The sequence below is a fragment of the Microtus pennsylvanicus genome, chromosome 9, assembly GCF_037038515.1.
Source record: "Microtus pennsylvanicus isolate mMicPen1 chromosome 9, mMicPen1.hap1, whole genome shotgun sequence".
Taxonomy (NCBI): Eukaryota; Metazoa; Chordata; class Mammalia; order Rodentia; family Cricetidae; genus Microtus; species Microtus pennsylvanicus.
In genome coordinates this window covers 802044-824756 of record NC_134587.1, presented here as the reverse complement: position 1 = coordinate 824756, position 22713 = coordinate 802044, and the positions used below count along the sequence as shown (strand labels likewise).

At 49.7% G+C, this 22713-nt stretch overlaps 2 protein-coding genes across 8 annotated transcripts; one reads left to right on the top strand and one right to left on the bottom strand.

Annotated features, from left to right (window-relative positions):
- Positions 1-2710: 2710 nt before the first annotated feature.
- Ube2l6 (ubiquitin conjugating enzyme E2 L6) lies at positions 2711-14086 on the top strand. Of its 5 annotated transcripts, XM_075984691.1 has the most exons (5): positions 3973-4099; positions 6673-6768; positions 7749-7935; positions 9750-9944; positions 13559-14086. In XM_075984691.1, exons 1-4 carry the CDS (start codon positions 4055-4057, stop codon positions 9899-9901), a joined length of 480 nt encoding a protein of 159 aa, XP_075840806.1. In that variant the 5' UTR covers positions 3973-4054; the 3' UTR covers positions 9902-9944; positions 13559-14086. The 5 variants fall into 5 exon arrangements, with proteins under 5 accessions (XP_075840807.1, XP_075840809.1, XP_075840806.1 ...); XM_075984692.1 differs by lacking the exons at positions 3973-4099; positions 13559-14086 and adding an exon at positions 2711-2824 and having other exon boundaries at positions 9750-10041; XM_075984690.1 differs by lacking the exon at positions 13559-14086 and having other exon boundaries at positions 9750-10041.
- Smtnl1 (smoothelin like 1) lies at positions 11371-21451 on the bottom strand. Of its 3 annotated transcripts, none has more exons than XM_075984687.1 (8): positions 21347-21451; positions 16733-17361; positions 15443-15617; positions 15289-15340; positions 14299-14454; positions 13976-14090; positions 13660-13811; positions 11371-11623 (listed from the first exon to the last, which is right to left on the bottom strand). In XM_075984687.1, exons 2-8 carry the CDS (start codon positions 17357-17359, stop codon positions 11479-11481), a joined length of 1422 nt encoding a protein of 473 aa, XP_075840802.1. In that variant the 5' UTR covers positions 17360-17361; positions 21347-21451; the 3' UTR covers positions 11371-11478. The 3 variants fall into 3 exon arrangements, with proteins under 3 accessions (XP_075840802.1, XP_075840804.1, XP_075840803.1); XM_075984689.1 differs by having other exon boundaries at positions 15443-15575; XM_075984688.1 differs by lacking the exon at positions 21347-21451 and adding an exon at positions 18688-18746.
- Positions 21452-22713: the final 1262 nt, after the last annotated feature.

Below are 22713 nucleotides of genomic sequence, written 5' to 3'. Positions count from 1 at the left end.
AATATGTGGTACCCACACATACGGTCACATAAAACGCACTCATGCACGTGAAATACAATGGAGCTTAAAAATTTAAATGTTCATCTGTAACCTTTCAAAATGAGTATTAGTGCACAGTTCTGAATGGGTAACGATTTTATTCAAAATTTCTGCTTAAATTTTATTCCATGGGTGTTGGGTGTCACAAATGAAATAAATCAGACCAAAGAAAGACAAACACTACATATTGTAACTCGAATGTGGATTTTTCTGTTCTGTTTGTGTGTTTGAGACAGGGTCTCATGTAACCCAAGCTAGCTGCCAACTCTCATATTAGCCCAAACTGACCTTAAACTTCCATCTCTTGAGCAGTAGGGTGTGAGCCACCACCATCAGCTCGCTCCCTGTGTGGAAGCTTGAAGGAGTTCCCACGGAAGCAGAGAAAAAAATAGATATTACTAGGAAGTGAGCAAGACTAGCAGACAGGAAGAACAGAGGGAGATGGGTAATGGATACAAAATATGGTTAGATAAAAGGGAGGCATTCAAGTGTGCTTTCCTACTAGGTTTTCTTTGGTGTGTGTGTGTTCGTGGAGGTCAGAAAACAACCCAAAGCATTCAGCTCTCTCCTTTCCCCTTCTGCCACGTGGATTCCGGGAAGCCAGGTTTGGCAGCAACAACTTTTCTTGCTCTGTCATCTCTTCAACCCCGAGTTCTTTCTTTTCTCTTTTATGTTTTTTTAAAAAGTTTTTTTAAATTTTATATGCATGATTGTTTTGCCTGCATATCTGTGCACCACAAGAGAATGTCTGATCTCCAGGAATTATGGATGGTCTGTGAGCCGCCATGTGGATCCTAGGAACTGGACCCAGGTTGCTGGGAGGGCAACACATGCCCTTAATTGCTGGACCGCCTCTCCGGGCTCCCAGAAGCCCTGGGTCCTTACATTCTGTAGCACGGTAGGGAAATTTTCATTAACAATGATTCATTGTATATTTCATAAGGAAATGGAAGAGTCCCAAGGACCCAAACACAAAGAAATGTTTGCCATGCGAATATTAATTACTAGCTAACTAGTTTCTGTCATCCAGAAAGCCTCTGCCCCCTCAACAGGAGATCAAGTGAGTCTCCTCCTACCTCCAGAGGACTGAGTGATTCTTAATGTTATTATTAATAAAAATTCAGAGACTTAGCTGGGTGTGGAGGTGCAGGCCTTTAAACCCAGCATTCAGGAGGCAGAGGTGGGCAGATCTCTGAGTTCTAGGGCAGCCTGGTCCACAGCAAGTTCCAAGTTCCAGGCCAGTCAGGACTACATAGTGAAAAGACTCTATCTCAAAAAACACACAAAAACAACAATGACACAAAAGTTCAGAGTCTAGGGGCTGGAGAGATGGCTCAGCGGTTAAGAGCATTGCCTGCTCTTCCAGAGGTCCTGAGTTCAATTCCCAGCAACCACATGGTGGCTCACAACCATCTGTAATGAGATCTGGCGCCCTCTTCTGGCATGCTGGCAGATAGTAATTAAATTAAAAAAAAAAACCTGAAAAAAAAAAGTTCAGAGTCTGGATTCTCTGTGTTTCAACCTCCTGAGAGCTTCTCTGAGGACAGACACCACACTTTCTCACCTGCTGTGTTCACTAGACAGTCCCTGGCACTCAGTAGTAAGTGCTTGTTAACTAAGACTGACTAGAAATGGGTACAAACGCCTGCTTCCTCATCCCCTACCTATATTGAGGGATTGCTGATGGTGACCTGTTTATTGTCATCATTTAGGAGGTACCTGGTAAAAGCTACTGGATTAATAGCAGAATTATCCTGCAAGCGAAGCAAAGCAGACATTTGGTTCCCAGACCGATAAAAAAGTATGTGGCATACTGGGTCAAAACTTGGGGTTCAAAATATACTAATTTCTGGGTGAGGTGGGGAAGGTGGGATCCTCACCAGCTTCATCCCAGCAGCAGAATTTCTTCCAGATGCTGTTCAATATTGGGGGGGGGCTGCTAATCCACCGTGGCTCAACTTGGGCTAGAACAAGGCATCTCTGCCCTTGCACAGAGGGACGGGAACTCTCGACTGTTCGTGAGAACACACAATAGGTCCATAGTTTGTGATAGGCTGGTAATAATATAAAATAGGCTCCTGAAATCTATCTTGAGCCTTCTCCCACCATCTGTTTTCCAAATTGCCATCCAGCAGCAACCTACTAGGTGTTCTGAGGAGTAAAGGACTACAGGTCGACAGAGTGCCCCAAACTAAAAGCGAATGGGTCCAACAGCATCAGCACCAATCAACCTAAAAGAAGCCTCCGCTGTGACGTCTAGGTCCAACTGCTGGGCTGCACTGGGATCCCACACAGAGAAGGGAGCGTTCCTTGGAGGGCATCAGTTTACACTGGTCCCCTGCTCGCCTTTAAGATGGGGCACTGGGCCCAAAAAGGCAAAGTGACGTGGCCCAGGGCTTTGAGGTGGGGGTTAGGCCGGCTATCCCTTTGCGGAGGTCACAGAGAGTCCCGCACCAGAGCTAAGTTTGCACAGCGAGTATGTTCTCGGCGTGGAGGGGGCTGGTGAAGGCTCGGGATGGTCTCAGGAACCAAGGGAAGCAGTGCTCTCCGAAGACTTAGTCTCCCCCTGCAAGAGCAGAGTTCCTGGGATTCAAGACAACGGATCTAGGCACTCGACCGCGCCCTCCAGGTATCTCCCGAAGGGGTGGGGAGCAGTTAGGGTCCGTGTGGGTGGAGCGGGGCGTGGGTGTGGCTCAGCCTGTGATTCAGAGAACCGGGACCTGCGGGAGTCTGCTGGTGCCCCACACTCGGACCCGAGATGACAGCCAGCAAGCGAGTAGCGAAGGTAGGCGCATTGAAGACAACCCCTTTCTATGCCCCCCGCCCCATGCTCTATGCCTTCCGTTTCCTCCGGCTGACCTCCGGCGCTTTTGCTTATTAGGGTGGGCTGAAACCCAGGCATCTGCACCCTTTCCCAATGAAGGAGTGAAAGGGGGCGGTTGCTGTGTATGTGTGTTTGTGGGCTAGGATGGGGACACACAAGACAAGAGCTGTCACTAGCTTTCCGAGTTGTACTAGGGTGAGTGTGTGGGTGTGTGGGTGAGAATGAACTAACTCCTCAAAGTGGTTTCAGTTTCAATTCTGCTAGAAATTTATTAGTGGGGCGTTATCTCAGGCACAGAAGGGTTCTGTTGCGCCACCTACTGCTAGAGATGCAGACGGGATGGGCAGTCCCTGGAAAGAATGTATACAGAATAGTCCCTGGATGAGAAATTCCAATTTATGCCCTGTTAGGTTCCCAACGCAGTCCGCTACAGATGCTAAATGCCTGAGCCCAGTGTCAGGCGGCAGGGGGCAGAAAAGGAACACAAATCGTATCCCATTTGCGCTTTCGTTTCTTTCTGGGACACTGTTTGAGTACGATCTGGAAGAATGGGAAGGGGGTAGTTTCCTTAGGATTTTCTAGAGGGCTAAAGGGAGCCACGGTTGGAGATCTTAGATGAGAAACGCTGGTGAGCTGGGGCTGGCACACCCAGGCTTTAAGTCTTCCCCAACCGCCCCTCCAGTCTGCCGAATTTAGGGAAAGGCTGTTTCACAAGAGAAAAAGAGGTGACCGCTGTCGTCAGCTATACAAAGGGAAATTCTTTAAGTTGGAAAAAGCCAGAGCAGGCTCATCCAGAACTAAAATTTAAAGGCTGGCGCAAAATAGGGCAGAGGAGGTTTGCTACCTTAGTGCTAAGAAATGGACTGTCTTGCATTGCTTCCAGAACCCTTAGTGCCAGGCAGTTTTTTTTTAATCTAATTTTTATAGAGGCTCTGTAATTGTGTCTTCCCATTTCACAGAGGAGGAAACTGAGATATCAGAGAGAACATGGCTGACCAGTGAGTGCTGTTCAGGTATTCAGCGGGAGTGACTGGGCTGGAATTTGAGCCCAGACTGAAGAGACTCTAACTCACAGGGCTTTTAATGGTCTTTGTGTTTTCACTTTCAGTTCCTCTAAGTCAGGTGACTTACTAGCAGGCTTTGGGAGGAGCTGTGTGCCCTAGCTTGGGTTTCAGCAATTATGGGAAAGGCATGGCAGAATTCATCAAAACACAGGAGATCCAAGTATTCCCAGTGGTAAGAGAGAAAATTCCCCTTTGGTATTTTTTTTTTTTTGAGATAGGGTTTATGTAGTCTGGGTTGGTCTCAAACTTGATGTGTAGCTGTCAATGAGCTTTAATTTCTTTTTTAAATTATTGCTTTTATTATATGTGTAAAAAGGCAGGTGTTCTGCCTGCATGTATGTCTGTGAATCACCTGCATGCCTGGCGCTAGCAGAGGCAAAAGAGAATATCAGATCCCCTGTAACTGGTTGTTACGGAGATAGTTGTTAGTCACTATGTGGGTGCTGGTACTTGAACCCGGGTCCTCTGGGTTAGAGCAATAAGTGGCACCTAACTGCTGAACCTTTAATTTCTCGATTTCTCTGCCTCCACCTCTTAAGTCCTGGGATCAGTGATGTATAACACTTTATCAAGTTTTATGCAGGGCTGGGAATTGAACCCAGGGCTTCACACTTGCCAAGCAAACACTTAACCAACTAAGCTGCATCTCCAGCCCAGAACATGGGCGCTCTAGATCTGTGCTCTACTTAAGCCTCTCTTCTTGCCCAAGCTCTAGAAGATAGTTATAGTTAGGTAGAAGAGGCAAATGCGTGGTCATGGTTCTAAGTAGGAGGCACAGGAAGCAAACTGTTGGCCTGACTAGACGTGGAAGAGAGGCTGAGAGATAGAAGGGACTGTGGGAAGTTTATGTGTGTGGAGCAGGAGTATAGAAGGCTTACAGCAGCAAAGGACCCCACCTCCAACCCCCTGGGCAGGGGAACTTTCTCTTTGCCTGTGTTTACACAAGCGTTTCCCAACCTTATCTCTGTTGACCCTTGGGACCAGATAATTCTTTGCAGGTTGTTTCCTCAGCATCTGGACTTGACCTGCTGAACTGTGGTAGCACTTACCCCATTCGGGATAAGGGAAGATGTGTCTAGATATTGGCAAATGTCTCCTAGTGGGTAAAGGCATCCCAGCATGAGAACCACCAGTTTGTATCTATTCATTGTCCCAGAGGACTGAGTTGCCTTGAATGTGTGGTTTTACAATGGCCCGTGTGTCATCATCGCCCCTCCCCCAACACACAAAGAGAAGATCTGGAGTTCCGTGGGTGAGGTTCCTTGGTCAGATGCACTCTGGTAACTGGAGACTCTGGGTATGCTGGGGGAGGGGGGTTCAGTGGTAGGGTACCACCTAGTATATTCAAGGCACTTAGTTCCATCCCCAGTACAGCACTAACCAAACCAAATCTACAAACTCTGGGTTGTTCTGTAGTGACGAAACTGTTTAGCTCAACTTTCCCAAATGTACTTAGCTGTAGTAACTATTAATATTTCAGGGGCACCTGCACACACTTGTCCTGTCTGAGCCCTCGGCTTTGGCGTTCTGCTTTTCTGCCTGGTGGGCTCCTATCTGCTCCTCAAGGCCCATCTCACAGCATATGACCTCTGTGAAGCGCTCTTGTTCCCCCCGCTTCCCTCCTTCCTGATCGTGTGTCCATCCACACTATCCACACCCTCCAATCTGAATTCCCTCTATTACCTCAAAGATGTTCCTGGGGCTGCACCCTGTCTTTATCAAGGGTCCATGGAGGATGCTCAGGCTACTGCTTCTGGGAGAATCAGGGATGCCCAATTGACTGGGCCACATTTCTGAGAACCCCTGGTTACCATGTATCATGCAGAGGTTTTCATTAGGGGCAGCCTGGATCAGTCCTTTAACCCTGTGGTGATGTGGTGGAGGGCATGGATGGGTGATGTCCTTGCCTTTGTTCTGCCAGTGCATATGGTGCTGGAAACTCAGCAGATATCACTGAAGACGGAGAGAGGAAACGGGACTCCGTGACTTTCCAGGAAGCGGGCAAGAGGACAGAGTTAGGTACCTTGCTTTCAGAAAGGAAGGTTTCTAGGAGAGCTTCCTCCCAAGTTCTCAATATTTGAGAGCAGTGATCAGCTGATTCTCATACTGGGGCCAGTGGGGCTGGGGTGAAGCCGAAATCAGCTGTGCTGAGTGATCACACCAAGTGCTCCCTAAGCAGTGGCTCACACCAAGTGCTCCCTAAGCGGTGGCTCACAACAAGTGCTCCCTAAGCGGTGGCTCACACCAAGTGCTCCCTAAGCAGTGGCTCTCGAAGTTGGGTTTTCCTGTGGGCCACCAGCTCACAAACAACAACATGAAGACTCATTAATTATGAAAGCTTGGCCTTAGCTTAGGCGTTTCTCATCTATCTCATATGACTTAAATTAATCTATTTTTATTAATCTGCGTTCTGCCATGTGGTTCAGTTACCTCTCTTCTGTATTGGATGTCTGATTTCTTCAGTGTCTAACTGGTGTCTACTGCATGCCTAGCTTTATCCTGAGTTCCTCTCTCTGTCCGAAGTCCCGCCTATTCTCTCCCCCTTAGCTATTGGCCAGTGAGTTCTTTATTAAACCAATCACAGTGACACATCTTCACACAGTGTAAGCAAATATTCCACAACAGGCTCTGACCTTTTGCTTTCTGCTCTTGGGATATCCTGTTTGGGCTTGCTGCATGGCTGCCAGTCGGGGGCTGGGGTTATGGGCACTTGGCCCACTGCCCCCCCCCATGTGACCCCTACAGGAGTTGGAGGATCTTTTGGAACAACTTCCACCGTACCTGCGGGACCTGTCTAGCAATGATGACAACGTGCTGGTGTGGAACATGCTCCTGCTGCCTGTGAGTGTCCCCTCTTAGGTAGGGGGTGACACAGGCTTGCATGGGCAGGGAGGGTCAGGCCTAGGTGAGACTGTCCTTTGACCTGGGATCTCTTTCTGGAGGTTGTGGTGTATGTTAAAGGCCGTGTCTCTGGACCAATTCCTTCCAAGTCCAGTCAGACCAATGAACACACCAACAGAAACTATGGACTTAGAGGACATCTCTCCTTCAAACTGGTAGCTACTTAGAGGACATCTCTCCTTCAAACTGGTAGCTACCAAGTCCACCAAAGAAGGTTCAGCAGACAAACTATCAAAAACAGGAGAGGCTCAGTTGTTGCACATGGTGGCCCACAACTGTCTGTAACTCCAATCTCAGGAGAGTCAACGCCTTCTGACTTCCATGCGGGCACTCACACACATAAAATAAGGAAATCTTAAAAAAAAAATTCTTTGAGGAATATTTCCCAAAGTGGAATTGATGGATCCCATTTTGATTTTTGGAGAACTGCTTTCTGGTTTTCCATAGCATCTGCACCGTTTTCAATTAGTAACTTTGTTCTTCAACCATTTCACACACACACTCACACACTCAGCTCTCATGGCCGCCTCTTCTCTGCCCTGGGCATCTCCTTCTCACGTGTCTGTCTGTTTTCTGTTGTGACCTGTTGAGTTTAGCCAGGTCTGTCTGTGTGATCTTCTGGGTTTCTGTCCCATCTTTCAGTTGAGGAAACTGAGGTTCAGGGATGGGAGGTGGGTCACACAGGACAATAGGGTGAAACCCAGGGTCAGATTTTTCTGTCCAATGGTCTTGTGAAAGTCTATCCTTCCTCTCATTTCTAAGGCAGTTGCCAAACCCTCATATCTTCCTGGGAGCAGAACAGAGAAACCCAGGATCCTGGGATGGGAAAGGGAGGGAACCAGATCAAAGCCCTTGGAGAAAATCCATCTTTCAGGGGGTTGCATCATCAGAACAGAACTCAGTGTCTTGTCTTTGACCAGGACCAACCTCCCTATAACCTCAAGGCGTTCCGTCTGCGGATCGATTTCCCCAGGGATTACCCATTAAAGCCTCCCACTTTGAAATTCATCACCAAGATCTACCACCCCAACGTCAGGGAGGATGGGCTGGTGTGTCTGCCCCTGATCAGCATCAGGAACTGGAAGCCTTACACTAAGACCTACCAAGGTAGGGCTGGCCTTGCCCAGAAGAGGGTTCGTGTAGATGGAGGCCATTGCGTGGGGGATGTTTGGGGCTTAATTTGAGTTAAAGGCTTAAAAGAGAAGAGATAGGGAGAGGGGTATAAGTCGGTTGGTGGAGTGCTTGTCTTTAAGGTCTTAGGGTCTGTCTTCCGCGCCACATGAGCCTCTATACAAGCTCTGTGTCAGGTATGTGTGTCGGATTCCACGTGTCACCTACACACAAATTAATTTCAAAAGCTCATTCTCAATTGCATAACAAATTTGAGGTCTACTTGGACTACATTAGACCCTGAGTCAAAACTAAATAAACAGATGCTGGAGAGGTGACTGACTCCAAAGTTAAGAGCGCATGGTGTGCTGCCTCTGCAGAGGACCTGGGTTTGGTTCCAGACCTCAGTCGGTGGCTCCCAGCATCCGTCATTCCTGTTCCAGGCATTCCAGTGCCCTCTTCTGGCTGTCACGGGTACTGCATGCATGTGGCACACATGCACACAGAGGCAAGATACTCATGTGTAGAAACTTAAGACTGTATAAATAAAAATGTTTAACCATTTATTTATTTAATATGTATGTATCCTTTGTCTACATGTATGTCTCTGCACCATATGCATGTCTGGTGCCGGTGAAGGCCAGAAGAGGATGTTGGAACCCTGGGACTGGAGCAACAGACAATTGTGAGGTGCCATGTGAAGGCTGGAAATCAAGTGTAGTGCTCTTAACTGCCGAGTCACCGCACGGTCCAAATAAATACATTTATTTACTTATGTATTTTATATATGTGGATGTTTTGTCTGCGTGTATGCGCAGCAAAGAGGGCATTGGATCCCCTGGGACTACAGTTGTAGAGTTATGAGTCACCATGTGGGTGTTGGGAATTGAACTCAGGACTTTTAGAAGTCCTTATCTGATGAGCCATCTCTCCCGCCCAAGCACATTTTAAAGGTGAATAAAGTCTAGGTGAGCCTGTGGGATGAAGGGATGCTTCCTGAGATACTGGACGGTCGGTCGGGATACTCTTCAGGTGTGACCGAGAAACTGAGCCACGGTTTGTGCACAGCAGAGAAAGATTAAAAGCCACTGGGGTGGGAACGGTTTTCAGTCTTTAGTTTAGAACTCCTTCACCTCAAATAAAAGTTTCTTTAAAATTCCAACCTAACACAAAACCAGGGTGTTTGAGACGTGGCTCTTCAGTTAAGAACGATTGCTGTTCTTGCTGAGGACAGTTCAGTTCCCAGCACCCACATTAGGCCCCTCTCAACGCCCTCTAACTCCAGGCTGAGGGTATCCAACTCCCCGTTCTGGCCTCCAAGACCATCTGCACATGTATGAGCGCGCGCACACACACACACACACACACACACACACACACACGCACACACAGAAGGAGAGAGAGAGAGAGAGAGAGAGAGAGAGAGAGAGAGAGAGAGAGAGAGAGAGAGCGCTAAAAAACAAAACAGAAAATTGTTGGGAGCGGTGAGACCCCAGATCCTGAATTTCTTGTAATCCCCTGATCTGAGTGCCTACAGCTGCTCTGAGCATGAGACCTGCAGGAGTTCCTGATGGCAGGAGAGTGGTTTCTGGTGGGTTTGGCTGGGGCGTGGCTATCTCTATATAATCTGCCCCTGAACACAATAAAGGGGGCATTTTTGGGGAATTCAAGGATGACGCGTGTCGCTGTCTCTCTGTCTGTGTGCGTCTGTGTATTTTAACCTCCAGCCCCTTGCCCGAAGCTTGGTAACTGGGTGCCAGCTCCCATGTTCCTCCTTGGCACTGACCCCCCTCTCTGTTCTCTCTCCCCAGTCTTGGAGGCCCTCATTGTGCTGGTGGGTAAACCCAATACAGAAGAGCCTGTGCGGTTGGAACTTGGCGAGCTCCTGACCCAGAACCCAGAGATGTTCAAGAGAAACGCAGAAGAGTTCACCCTTAGGTTTGGAGAGGACAGGCCCTCTTAGCTCTCCTTCTCAGGCCTCTCTGCCTACATCTTCTGCTTAGTGGGTGCGTATAAGGACTGGCACCAGAGGCCTTTGGAGGCCTATCCTCTGATCACAATTTCCTTTGTGGCTGCTAATTATGAATAAATGTGCCTAGTGTGTGTGTGGGGGAGGCCTGTGTGGGGAGTGCTCCTTCCCCGAGTCATTTGATGGTAGAGGTGCCATTCCCACACGCTTGGCCGCTCCCAAAGCCAGTGCAAGTTAGGTCCGCACAGTTTTGGGCCTGCTTTCCCATTCTCCATCTGGCAGAAACCTGAATGCCTCAGGGCCCAGGCACCAAGGAAGAAGGAAGACAGGACCATGGCTAGAAGGCTGGGCACAAAGAAGGAGCCAAATTCACTGCTGAGTGATTGGAATCAGCCATGCTTGTTCTAGGCATGCCCAGACTTAAGTGTTAATCATTTTGTTTTTGCGCTGGTGAATCTCAAAATGAAGAATTTAAACTCCATCCAGGAATCAGACTTCAGTGTTGTAGACAGCTTGCTCTCTGACTGGCTACGTTTCTGGGGGCTAGGCCTCACGAAGGGGTTTGTGTACCTCTAACCTCTAGTCCAGGGAGCTCCACAAAATGTGTGCGCTTGTCTGTCATTGACTTCACAGATAAATCCCAGAGTTCAGCTAAGTTTTCCAGGAGAGGGAAGGTTTTTTTTTTTTAAAGCTTTTGTTGCATTTTCATTTTGAGTGTTTGTGTACAGTGGGTGAGCACACCAAGGCCTGGGAGCAGAGGTACAAGAACAATTCTTGGGAGAGAGTTTTCTCCGCTATGTAGGTCCTGAGGATTCAACCAAGGCCACCCATCTGGCTTGGTGGCCTGTACCTTTTGCCTTCTGAGCTGCTTGGGTTAAATGTTTCATTAGAAGGAGGGCTGGCTGGGGACTGGTAAAGGAGTGTGACCCTGCTTCTAGTGGCTATTGTCCACACACAATCAGGAATGCTGGCCCTGAGTGGACCATCCTCAGGATGCCTTCCAATGGACATCTGTCAATCAGCAGAGACCACATTTCTTCCTGCCTGGGCAGCCTGTCTGATTTCCCCTCGCTGGTGCTAGGGAATGAACCCACAGCTTCATAGATGCCAGACCAGCGCTCTCTCACCCACTGAGCTTCAGTACAGTGGCGTTAACACAAGGCGAAACTTCAGACACACTGGGAGGGATTTGTTTCATTTGAAAACCATCGAGTTAGAATTGCTGACCATCTCGAGAGCGCCACTTACTGGCCTGCTGCGGCAGCCCAGTTGGGTGAGATTTCTAGAGATGGTCTACTTCCTGTCTAGAAATCCCCCCACTGTGGGGGAGAAGTGGAGAGGGGGGGGGACCTGGGAAACTGCCACCCACAGCTCCAAATGCAGGCTTCTTTTTATTTTTGGCCACTGCCTATTGCACACACGTGTGGCTCATTGGGGTGCGGGGAGCATCAAGGAACAAGAGGAACTTTACAAAAGCACTTTTAATGACTGGTACCACCCGCGTGAAGCACCTCAAGGCTATGGCTGTTGGCTGTCTCACCCTGCTTCCTCCACCTGCGTGGCTTTGCCCTTCATTTCTTTTTCGTCTTCACCAGCCCTTTCTGCACGAGGCTACGGTACAGCTCCTGGATGTAGGTGTAGACACACTTGGAGTCGGGCACAGCCAGCCGCACCATGTCTTCCACTTCTAGCAGCTGGGCACAGTCGGCTAGTTTCCTGAGGAGAGGGCAGAAGGAGGGGCATAGGGTCAAAGGTGAAGAGGGAGCCTAGGAGATGGGTCCAGGCAAGTGAAGGCCACTGGGTCAGCCAACCCAGTGTGAGTGGAGTGTGGTACCTGAGGTCCCTGCAGGGGACCTGTAATTTCGATGGGCCTGGGTCTCCGGATCCTCACGTTTTCTAGTCTGTATTCTCTTCCTCCTTGAACATGAGCACAGCTGTGCTCTGGATTAGGGACAGAACATGAGTCCTCCCTAGAGTGCTGGCTGGCAGCAACCAGAATAGCTTCCATCAGTGAGATCACCTATTTTGTAAGCACCTACTGTGTGCTAACAGTCTTCTGTTTGTCAGCCAAAACTCTGCCCTCACGGGGCCAACAGTAACCAAGCCCACAAAGCAGAAGCTGTATCCGATTGGCAAGAGACACTACGGAGGAGAGAGCAGAAAAGGGCCATTCCACACTAGAGAGGGCCCCCGATTGTTTTTAATAGGGTGCTCCATAGCTGTCAACAGAGAACATTTGTATGACTGCTCGCTGTGTGTCCAGATGGCAGGTGACCCAGCAAGTCCTCATTTTCTAACATCTTGGCTGCATTTGGAGGCTACTTGATAGCCCTGGTTCTGCTGGGGCTGATAAGCCTGGCTAATCACGGCTGGGGCCTCCCTGCCCGGTGCCAGGTGTCTTATCGGGTGACTCCGGGAGACGGTCTCGGTTACTCCTCTTTATCTCTAACAAGCAGAGGAGGAACTGAGCTCAGAGGGTTTGGTGCTTTGCCCAAGGTGAAAGAGTGTAACAGCTGGGAGTGTGGTACCTGAGGTCCCTGCAGGGAACCTATAATTTCGATGGGCCTGGGTCTCCAGACCCTAACGTTTCCTAGTCTATTATCTTCCTACCCCACCCTCTGCACAACCCTGTCTCCACCAGTGACTTAGAAGTTTCTTTCTGCGTCATTTCCCAGGTTGGAGGTAGGAGCTTGAAGGTGGCAGGAACCCCAACCTCTTTTTGCCACTCTGGCAACCATGCTTGTTTGGTTGGTTAGCTGGTTGGTTTTGTCTTAAGATAGGCTCTCACTGCATATCCCAGGTGGGCCTGGAACTTGAAGTCCTCTTGCCTCCACCTCCTGAGTGCGGGGAATAGAGCCATGTGTCCCCACACCCCTTGTTCAAAGTCTTATCTTTGACCCAGTTTCCCCCTTCGGTCTCACTCTTCTTTACACTGCCCTTGGCGTGTGGCTATGCGAGCCTCGGCAATAACACCCCTCCAGGACCCAAAGTGAACGGTGATTATCATGGTACCCTATCATTCATTATAATGATAGCAATGCAGTCAAGAGCTTTTGAAGGGCTTGCTGTGGGTTTGGCCCTGTTACGGGGTCCAGGAACTTAATTATGTTACCGAGTTCTTATCTCTGTACAAGGGGGAAACATCATGGGATGTGGGGGACCTTGGGCATGTCCAAGGTTACACAGAGTTAAAATCTGACCCCACGTCCAAAACCAGAAGGTCTACCTGTCTTCTCTCTTTCATTCTGCTTCAATTTTGAATTTTCTGTGAGTGTGTGTTGGTGTACACATGTGTGTTGGGTGTTACACCTCAGGAGCCACCCGCCAAGCTATCTGAGTCTTGGTCTCTCACCAATTAGACTAGTACAGTCAACAGGTTCCAGAGATCTGCCTGTCTAGGGCACACTTGGCATTTTACACAGGTTCTGGGGTGGAGCTCAGGTCCTCGAGGTTGTGCAGCAAGCATTTTACCGACTGAAATATCTCCCCGGCCTTTGAATGTTCTTCAGGGCACCTGTCGCTGCCTGTCATTATATGTTAGCTGCATGTATGTTCTTAGGTCCTGTCTCTTCATTTAGAACGGAAGCCACAACGGAGCATAGTTTTCTTTGTTTGAGCCATTGACCTAAAGGTGCTTTTAAAACCCCTCAGATACAAGGTTGATTACCTGCACGCATCCTGTATGCTCCTCTGGATCTCTCTGAGGCCACCCACTTCCCTCCCGACTCTGCCTTCCCAGGACTGGGGCTTACTCTGCAGTGGAGAAGGCTAGCGTGAAGTTGTGCCGGCGCTTTGCTGGGTCCAGCTCTGCATAGTCGAAGGCATCTGGGAAAAACTTGTGGATGAGGGCGCAGAAGGCCATGCCGCTGCTCCAGCTGGAGGAGAAGTTCTGGATGTCCACGTGCTGAGATAGACGGACAGGGAACGAAAGACCTAAGCGACCCTGGGCTAGAGGACCTGGGCTTTGCCTCTCCCATCCTTTGGAATCTGGACCCTCAGATTCTCTGCCACACATTTGTCCTGGGGAAAAGTGTCCCTGCCCCTTCTGTATCCCCAGCCCGTGCCCACCTCATAGTTTCTCGTCATGGCCCGGCACCACTCCAAAAGCATGTTCTTAACACCACCAATGGCTGCCCCGGCTGCCTTTGTGTTCCGGAACAGTGCAGTGGGGCCCGAGGCTGCCCTGTGAGGGGAGGAGCGAGATACCATAAACAGTCCTTTGTGGGGAATCTCAGGCTACAGGTGATGGTTTCTGCTGGTCCCCAGGCCTCCCTCCCTCCATTAGCCCCCATCCATAGATCCTAGGAAATCTCAGCCCACCCTGGCTCCTGGTTTGCATCTAGATCCCAGGGAAAATCTCAGTCCACCCTGGCTCCTGGTTTGCATCCTACCCGCCGAACTTGTCCACGATGGCTTTGCGATTCTGTGCGCGGGGTCCCCGGGGCCGAGTAGGGGCCGACACCCTGCGTTCTGGTGCTCTCTCCTTCTTTTCCACCGAGGGTGGGGGTTCCGTGGGGCTCTGGGGCACATCACTGGGCGAAGACTCACTACGTGGAGAGGTGGCAGGAGCATGAACGGGGAGTAAACCAACACCACCGAGTCCAGAGCAGCTCGGGGGTGGGGGTGGGGGTGGGGTGGGGCTTGCTGGCTGATGGGGCAGAGGTCTCTGCTATGGACAGACCTGTGCTGAACTGGTACACACACACATCCTGTGCCTAGAACTGGATGGGCCAAGAAGCAATGAGCAGACTCAGGCTAATTTTGGGAAGCTTGTGGTCTGTCAAGCCCACATGGGACAGAACTAGAGTACGCCTGGGCTCTGATCTGAGTTTGGAGCCTTGCTTTGTTCTTAATTCCTGTGTGATCTTGAGACTGTCCCCTTACTTCTCTGAACCTCGGCTTTCCCATCTGTAAAATGAGGACAAGGAAGAGACTGGGTGCCGTGGGAGAACAAGCCTGGCTGTCTAGCACTTCCTGGACGTCAGGGGCTTTCTGCTCACACATCACTGGAGCTACAATAGCCCTGGGATGTCCTTACAACTGTCACGTTCCCTTCACAGATGAGAAGAGGCTTAGCGACACAGCCAAGGTCACATGACTGGTAAGTGGCAGAGCCCTCATCCAAACTCAGGCTTTCTGGTCATTCTTATAGCTGACACTGAGAGAGCTGAAATCATGGGTCCTGAAGAGGCTTCAGCCATAGAACAGGAGGTAGACCAGATGTCTCCCATGCCTCTCACTCTTTGTTTCCTGGGATCTGTCTGGGATACAAGGCTGAGGGCCAGGAATCCTGGAATATCTGGAACTCAGGTTCTGGGGAGGCCCAGAGAGAAGTGGCAGCAGGAGATAGGAGGGGTCAGAGTTCTGGGGCTTGGCATTACCTGGCTGAAGGACTGGTCCCTCCGGACGCTGTGGAGTCTGGACCCAAGCCATCTGGAGGGACAGAACAGAGCAGGAGGAAGCTGAGGCTCTGTCATGGGCTCCCTGCACCTCTTTCCTCAAGTCAGCAGTGTGGCATTCTGGGATCTCCCTTACCTGGGCTGAGGCTGGGTCCCTCGTCTGTAGGGCTCTCAGGCCATTCCTCGGGGGAGCTGGGAATCACCGCTGCCCTCTCTTCTGATTCTTTCTCCTTTCCCTGCTCCTGCTCTTCCGTGGGACTCCCTGGCTCCTGGGATGAACGGGATCTGTGTGGGCAGCTACCCAAGGCTCTCTAAGGACTTCAGAAAGATTTGGAAGGCAGTCTGAGCCACAGTTACCTTCCCCCAGTCCCACTCCCAGGATCTTGGTACCTGCTGGAGGAAGACTGTGCTTTCCCTAGTTATTGTTTGGATAGAAAGCGGCCACATCCTCTACTGAGAGGTACTTGTGTCATGAGGGTGCTAACCTCACCAATAGACTATCACATTGGCAACAAGTTCGTAATTGAATGAGTTATTACAGGAGGTAGGGACCTAGTGAGAGGATCTATCCATGAGGGGTGTGCTTTTGAAGGGCATATCTTTCAAGTGATGCATGTATGTTTGTTATGTGTTTGTGTATGTGTGTGTGAATGCATTTATGTGTGTGATTATGGGCACAGACATGCCACAGTGTGTGTGTATGCATTTATGTGTGTGAGTATGGCCACAGGCATGCCACAGTGTGTGTGTGTGTATGCATTTATGTGTGTGAGTATGGCCACAGGCATGCCACTGTGTGTGTGTGTGTGTGTGTGTGTAAATGTGTTTACGTGTGTGAATATGGGCACACACAAGCCACAGTGTGTGCATGCACATGCGTGCATAGATCAGAGGAGAACCTCAGGTGTAATCCTTTCTTTCTCTTCTTTGAGACAAATTCTCTTTGTTCTTGGGCTGTGCATAATAGGATTCTCCTGTCTTTGCCTCCTATCAGGCACCCTGGGATTTCAGATGTGTGCCCCTGTGCCTGGCTCGTCCATGCGTTCTGAGGATTTGAACCCAGGTGCTTCTTCTCACTTAGCAGGCATTTTTACCCAAGGAACCATCTCCCCAGCAAGGGGAATATCTTATGATCTGAGATTTCTTCTCCCTGTCTCCTGTTCCTTGATTGCCATGGGGAAAACAGTTTTTCTCTATCCTGGTGCCCTTTCTCCGTCTTTCTGCCTTAGCATAGACGTCAAAGCAATGAAGCCAGGACTGAAACCTCTGAAACCATGAGCCAAAATAATCCCCCCTCTTTAAATAGATTTGTTTGGGTGTTTTGTAGTAGTAACAACAACAACAACACCCCAGATGAACAAGGGAATCAGGGAGGCTTTAATTCCAGGGAAGAAGAGACTTGAAACCCTCGTTCATCCCTGCTCACCTGCAGCTCCTTTGCGTCACTTCCAGTCTCTGTCCCATCAGCTGCCTCAAGTTCAGTGTTGGCCTGGTCTTTTACATCAGCCTTCTGCTGAGATTCCGTCTCAGCCTTTTCAATAGTAGCCTCTGCCTCAACACCCTCCTTGGGTTCAGGCTTGACTTTATCATTCACATCCGATTTATCCTTAGCGTCCAGATCAGCCTCATTTCCATCAGCTTTCTGCGCCTCCGAGGTCGGCGTGGTCTCCTCTTTCCCTTTAACCTCGCTGGGTTCCGGTGTTGTCTCTTCTTTCTTGCTAGCCTCTCCCTCAGAAGTCGTGGTGGTCTCTTCCTTCCCGCCCTCCTCCTCTGCAAGATCAGCCTTGGCTTCCTCCTTCCCACTGGCCTCCTCTTGTGCGTCTGCCGTGAGCTCATTGGATCCGTTTCCATCCTCCGGGTGCCACCCTGACACCGCGCCCTCAGATGCGGCTTCACACTGCTGTCCTGCCTCACCTGGAGACCCTTCTTGCACACTTGTCCCAGCTGTGCCTTCAGCCACCTCCTCTGTAGTGCTTCCTGGCTGCCCAAGATTCCCAGCAGTTGGAGAGACAGTGGTCCTGTCCTCAGAGGGACTCCCTTCTGTCTGTTCCATGTCTAGAAAGGGAAGACATGAAGACTTGGTCACACGCCGCCTGGCATGGGATGCAGACCTTGCCCTCTGAGTGCCCTGGCTCAGGAGTCAGAAATCTGTTGTCCTGTTTCCCTTCCTAGTTAGCTGGGCATGATACCACATACCATGCTCCCTGTGGTAACATAAAGCATACAGATCTTTTGCTAAAGTGGGGCCATATTGACTTGATATTGGATGGTTTTTATCCAATACCCTTCTGTAGGCTATGGCTTTATTATTATTATTATTATTATTATTATTATTATTATTATTATTATTATTTTGAGGCAGGGTCTCATGTAGCCCAGGTTGGTCTCAAACTTGCTTTTTAGTAGAGGATTTCCCTGAACTCCTGATCCCACTGCCTCCGTCTCCTGAGTGCTGGAACTACAGGCTCGCACCACTACACTTGACCATTATTATTATTATTATCATTATCATTATTATTGTGTTATTAATCATCAAACCTAGGGCTTCACGCATGCAAGCCGTCACTTTATCACCGAATGAAGCGTCCAGGCTCACATACTGCCTTTTCAATGATTTTGCCTCGTTTTTATGAGCACAGTGAGGTGGTCACAATTTTTTGCCCTCGTTCCAGAATAAGGAAGGAACAATCGTTGCTCACCCCCTAGAGCCTAAAGCAGACCAGCCTATAGAACTGAACAACCCTGCTTCGCTTCCATGACATGGATTCTCAGTTATCTTCTATTTCTGGTGAGCGATATTGAGCTTCTATCTCCAGCAGTGATCTGAAATGTCTTTTAAAAATGCATTATTGGATTTAAAAATAACTTAATTCAAAACAAGACGGGCATCGCGGACATTTGAGCAAAGCAAGTACAGACGTCAAATTGCAGAGGTGTTGTAAAAACACTCGAGACTCAACAGCCCCCGGGCAGGCTCGTTTCTGAACCTCCGTGGTTCTTGAGAAAGTCAATGAGAAGAATTTGCTCTGGTGTGAGACTAGAATCACACACTCCCTGGTCTGCAAAGCTGGCCTCCACCTGCTCTTGGGTATATGTGGAGAAGATGCTCCCTTAACTTGGAAATTCCTTTTTGAGTCTGTATAGTTTTGGTGCTGGGGATAGGGCCAATTCCTTTACTACCTGCTCTTGTCAGGGGGTCTGTTTACAAGGAAAACAGCTCCCAGATAGGGTTCAGGGCATGACTCAGACCATAAGAAAAGCGACGCTCCTGTCACTGGCTAAAAATACCGCCTGCTCTTGGCAGTACTTTCTCAGTGAGAGCACCTAGGACACCTTGGTAAACTGGGACAGAGCTCAGGCGGCGTGAAGACAGCCACCCACCTCAGTCTTCTGTTCCTCCAGACAAAAGTCCTGGGGTCTCTGGGTTTGGTGCCCTCCACTTTCTAGGAAGCAGATGAAATTTCATAAAGATACGAAGACCGCCCACCACCATAGCCCCTTGGTGGTGCAGCAGCTCCAGCCATATCTTCTAGCAAGAGGGGAAAGTGCCTGTGTCGCAGCATACAAGGGTGATGGCCAGGAGGTCGTGGCATAGGGACCCCGGCATTCCTGTCACTCAGCTCATTCCCTCTGAATCCCAGCTTCAGGGCAGAGTTTCTAGATGATAGTCTGTGGAGGCGTGGCACAAACGAAAGGGATAGGCTCACTGGCAGAGTGCTTTCCTGAAACGTACAAAACCCTAAACTCAACCTCCAACATGGTATAAACTGGGTGTAGTGTACATGCCTGTAAACCTAGCATCTGTGAGGCAGGAGGGGGAGAGTCAGTCTCAGTCCATGATGAGCCTGAGGCCAGCTGAAGAAAGGAAAGAAGGAAGGAAGGAGAGGAAGGAAGGAAGGAAGGAAGGAAGGAAGGAAGGAAGGAAAGGGAAGAAAGGAAGGAAGGGAAGAAATGGAAGAAAGGAAGGAAAGAAAGGAGGGAAGGGAAAGAAAAGAAAGGAAGGAGGGAAGAGAAAGAAGGAAGGAAGGGAAGAAAGGAAGGGAAAGAAGAAAGGAAGGAAGGGAAGGAAGGAGGTAAAAGGAAAGGGGAGGGAAGGGAAGGAAAGGAAAGGAAGAAAAGAAAAGAAAGGAAGGAGAGGAAGAAAGGAAGAGAGGGAAGGGAAAGAAGGAAGGAAGGGAAATGAAGGAAGGGAAGAAGAAAAAAGAAAGACAAAACAAAGGTTCTCTTTTGACAGTGAGAGGAAGATGTATTTATTCACTGACCAAGGTTGTTCCAAATATAGCCAGCTTTTCTCTCTCCTAGAGAGATACAGCATTATTAGCACTTAAGGAGGTATCAGGTGTCACTGAGTTAAAAAAAAAACAAACTAAAAACATAGCTCGAAATCATTGAATTCACCTTTCCCTAAGCCTACCTGTCCACGGGTTTTCTCTTTGCCCTCTTTTCTTACTGAAATGCCTTCCATGAGGCAGTCCTATTGATCCCTTTGACAAAACCAAGCTCAAGATCTGAATGAGCCACACATCCTCTTCTCTTTCTGTTCTTTGCCCTTGTGGGAAAGGTGGCATGCGCCAGTGGTGAACGGCATTGTGGTCCTGTGATGGGGGGATGCCAGCTCCCACCACTCACTGTGCGATGCTTGCTCCGCCTTTTCGTTTCTCTGGATAGAAATAGAAATATCCACCCACCCGTATGGATGGTGGAAGGCTCAGGCCACTAGCACGTGGGCAGGATTTGGAAGGAGAGTCCTTAGCCCATAGTTTGCCTGCTGAAGATTGACTGTGCCATTCCTGGGCGAGGGTGATGATCTGACCTGGTCCCCAGGGCATTACAAATGACACAGCCAGAGAGAACGGAAGTCAGGAAGATGACAGCAAACCCTTTTTTATGCCTCCAAGTGAGGCGTATTTGGCTAAGACATGGCTGATTGCTTCAACCGTCTATCCTTGTAGCTGCAGGCTACACACTTGCGGTGGGGGGAGGAGACGGTATGCATGGGAACAAGCACACACCTCAGCTGTCTTGAGGTGGAGGGAGGCAACGGTATGCATGGGAACACGCACACACCTCAGCTACTTTACCAGTTCATCACCTCCGCTTTGCCCTCTAGGCTTGTCATAAATAGGAAGAGAAAACCTGGATACTGAGGAGCAGGATAGCACCCTGCCCCAGCACTCACGATTCTGCCCCCACTTTACAGAGTACGCTGAAGCACTCTGTTTTACTTTAGTTCCTTGACTGACCCCTCGGAAGGGGGTGACTAGCCCCACTTTATACTTTAGGGGTCTGGCTTAGGGATTATGGTACTTATGACTAACGTCATAGGAGAATTAAATAGGCCAAACCATATCCAGAACCTAGGTCTCCAGAGTCCAGGGTTAGCGCACATGTTGAAGATATTTTCCCCACTAGATCCTCAGCCCAGTGTCCTCTCAATGGTCCCAGCGCAGAAGAGTAGTCCCCGCACCTGGGGGAGGAGCCACTGAATAAGTAGAGTTCCCCTCAGGGCATCCTAGACTCCCTTCATTTCCCAGCTTTACTCCTGACTCCTCGTTCTCTGTTCCCCTGAACCCCAACCGTTATCCTTATCTTGTGTCCAGTTCAGCTCTTTGGTTCAGCTCCCCCAGTCCAGAAGGAAAACCCAAGTTCTGAGCCTTGAACAGTGTGAGAGATGCTGGCTATTTCTGTGATGCCTCTATCTCCCACTGCCACCTAGTCCCTCTCCCGGTAGCTCTGAGGCCCCTACCTCCTCAGCCCTTTCTCAGAGAGGCCATTGCATCCTAAACCCCCCCCCCCCCCAGACCTCTACCTGTCCTGCTAAGCCCTCTTCATAAATGGCTGCTTGCAGGCTACTCTGTGCCCAACCTCAAGCTTCCCGACTCCCTTAGGCAGCTAAAAACAGTTGATAGAGTGGAGAGGATAAAGAAGCAGCTTGAATTTCTCATTGCAGGACCCCCGTTAGTAGATCCGGCTCTTGGATGGAAGAGGAGGGGCTGGAAGATACGGGATTAATAAGAAAGGGGCCCAGGGCTTTTCCTACCTGTGGGGTTCTGCCTGCAGCTTAGGAGCTCCTGCCTCGTTCTAGCTGAGTGGCCTCACTCTGACCATCCTTTAAGTTCTGGAGGCTTTGAGCCCCCAGCTCGTAGTCCCGCCTCCTTGCTTTCACTCCCCCCCCCCCCCCCCCCCCCGCCCCAAGGCCTGGGCTTTGGGAAGAGCATTGTTTACTGCCCTGTTGGTACAACACTTTCTCTTAGACTGGGAGGCTCAAATTTCCCCTGAAGATCTGACAGGTGGCGCCTTTCAATCATGGGTCCCTCTGGCCCGACCCTAACAGCATCTCTTCTGTGATCACCTTCCTTCCTGAGGTGCTCTGGCCCTGGAGACCCTGACAAGCAACAGCCTGTTTAGAACACGGTCTCTGGTCGCCTTCTGGACTCCCTTAACCCCTTGCCGCCAGGCTTCCTCTAATTGCCTCCTTTACTCCTGCCCAGACAGAGCAGCTGCTGAGGGGTAGGCTCAGGAGGTGGCAAATGAGGCAGCTGCCAACAGTGGGCTTGCACCGGACTAGGAAGCTTGAAAGGGGGGGGGGGGCAAGAAGAGAGAAACGGAAAGAGCCAATGAAACACCGGTCTTAGCATCTATAACATACATAACTCATTGGTTTTGTTTTGAGCAGAATTGATTGGTACATGATCAGCTCTGAATGTGTGTGTGTGTGTGTGTGTGTGCGCGCGCGTGTGTGCTGAATTGAAATTTTGCTCAGAAAAACAAATCCTTATCCTGGCTGTGTGTCCCACAACTTAAGGAGGGTACCATTTGGAGAGTGTGGGCTCCTCCAACTCCCCTCCCCCAGCCCCTTCCACTCAGCCACACTGGCTTGCTTCCTGTTCCTTAAAGAAATCCAACCAGCACTTTCAGGACTCAGGATCGGATTTTCCTTCTGCTCTTTGTGAGATGGGCTCCTTCTCAGTGTTCTGGACCCAGCTCAAATTTCTCTTCCTCAGCGAGGTCCTCTGTGATTGTCAAGCTCTTGCCATCACTCCTGCCTGCTTATGTACTTCATAATGTTCACTGGAATCAGAAATTTGCATTCTTAGCCAGGTATGGTGGTGCACGCCTTTAATCCCAGCACCCAGGAGCCAGAGGCAGTCGGATCTCTTTGAGTTTGAGGCCAGCCTGGTCTACAGAGCAAGTTCCAGGACAGCTTGAGTTACATAGAAAAATTCTGTCTTGAAAAACAAAAAAACAAAACCAATTCAAACCAAACCGAAACATTCTTACCCAGGCATGGTGGGTACACTTTAATCCAATGCTTAGTAGGCAGAGGTAGGTCATCTCTGAGTTTGAGGCTAGCCTGTCTACAGAATGAGTTCCAGGACAGTCAGGACTACACAGAGAAATGCTGTC